General features: G+C 59.6%; 1 protein-coding gene across 1 annotated transcript in view; it reads left to right on the top strand.

Annotated features, from left to right (window-relative positions):
• The window catches only part of TPBGL (trophoblast glycoprotein-like), a gene marked incomplete at its 5' end in the record, with an annotated part of 839 nt that extends 570 nt beyond the window's left edge, over positions 1 to 269 (top strand). The window contains one exon of the mRNA XM_010576759.1: positions 15 to 269. Within this exon, the coding sequence (XP_010575061.1) occupies positions 15 to 269 (255 nt within the window). The remainder of the gene's footprint in view (positions 1 to 14) is intronic.
• Between the last annotated feature and the right edge of the window lie 1032 nt (positions 270 to 1301).

The following is a 1301-nucleotide window of genomic DNA, read 5'->3' as shown; positions in this document are numbered from 1 at the left end:
GCCTGCGGCCCGAGGGGCTGGCGTGCGCGGCCGCCGAGGGCGGCGAGCCCGGTCGGCTGGAGACGGCTTCTTACGTCTTCTTCGGCATCGTGTTGGCCCTCATCGGCATCGTCTTCCTCATGGTGCTCTACCTGAACCGCCGCGGCATCAAGCGTTGGCTCCACAACCTCCGCGAGGCTTGTCGCGACCAGATGGAGGGCTACCACTACCGCTACGAGCAGGACGCCGATCCCCGCTGCACCAGCGCCATCGGCACCCCCGGCCTCTGACGGCACCCGCAGCATCCCGCCCTCGCCCCTCCGGCATCCCCGGCATCCGCCCGCCATGCCGCCCCTCGACGCCTCCGCTCCCGGCATCCACCTCGCCCCAGCCCCGTTCCCATCGCCTCACCATGGCACCGCCAAAAATTAGTTTCTGAGGACGAGCCGGCCTCGGGGATGGGTGCTGGAGTGCTTCAGAGTGGGGTGCGCCCTCCCCGGAGGGCTCCAGACCGGCTCTCCCTGCCCGTGCCCTAATCGACCCTGTAGCGCTGATTCCCACAGGGGACCAGGCTGGATCCGTTCCCCCCCCGCCCCATCCCAGTGCCCACGGGCAGGGGGAATCGCATCGGATCAGCCCCGCGGGATGCCAGCACGCAGAGCCCCGATGTTCCCGGGAGGATTATGAGCTGCTTCCCGCGCCTCCTCTCCAGCGGCAGGTTTCTTCGGCGGACTGCGGGATGCCACGCTGCCGGCGGGGCTCGGCACCGCACGCACGTGAGTGTTTGCTTGGCACGTCCCGGGAAGCAGCGGGCAATACCTGAAACTGTCCTCCTGGATGTTCCTGGAGCCTGGACTTGACTTTGACCATGTACAGCTCTCTTTCCTATTAGATTTCTATTTGACAGATGCAAAACTTGATTTCTTTTTTTTTCTTTTTTTTTTTTTTTTGCTCCAAACACAGAGGAAAACTCACTGTCCTGCCGCTCCCCTTGAGAAGCGATGTGCTTTTCCGAGCCCATTTATCCATTTGGTTCTGTTCGATGACATTTCCAGCTCTTTCCAGGCACAAAATGATGCAGCTGTGTAGGAAACGCCTCTGCCGGCTGCGTGCATGTTCCCCAGGGCATGCGGGGGCAGCCCTTTTCTGACTCTAAAATATATCCTAGACTAGGCTGTCTCAGCACTTTGTAATTCAAAATGAGTGAAGCAAAAGCTCTCGACCTAGTTCACTCGCCCGTGTTTGCTTTAGAACCGTGCCTGTTACTATATCCTAGAGCAAATATATTGAAAGCTGCATCCACTCTATTGTCTATTTTGTAT

The sequence above is a fragment of the Haliaeetus leucocephalus genome, unplaced genomic scaffold (assembly GCF_000737465.1).
Source record: "Haliaeetus leucocephalus isolate CR32 unplaced genomic scaffold, Haliaeetus_leucocephalus-4.0 Scaffold536, whole genome shotgun sequence".
Classification (NCBI taxonomy): Eukaryota; Metazoa; Chordata; class Aves; order Accipitriformes; family Accipitridae; genus Haliaeetus; species Haliaeetus leucocephalus.
The sequence above is the reverse complement of the archived record's forward strand: the minus strand, read 5'-3'. Positions and strand labels throughout refer to the sequence as shown.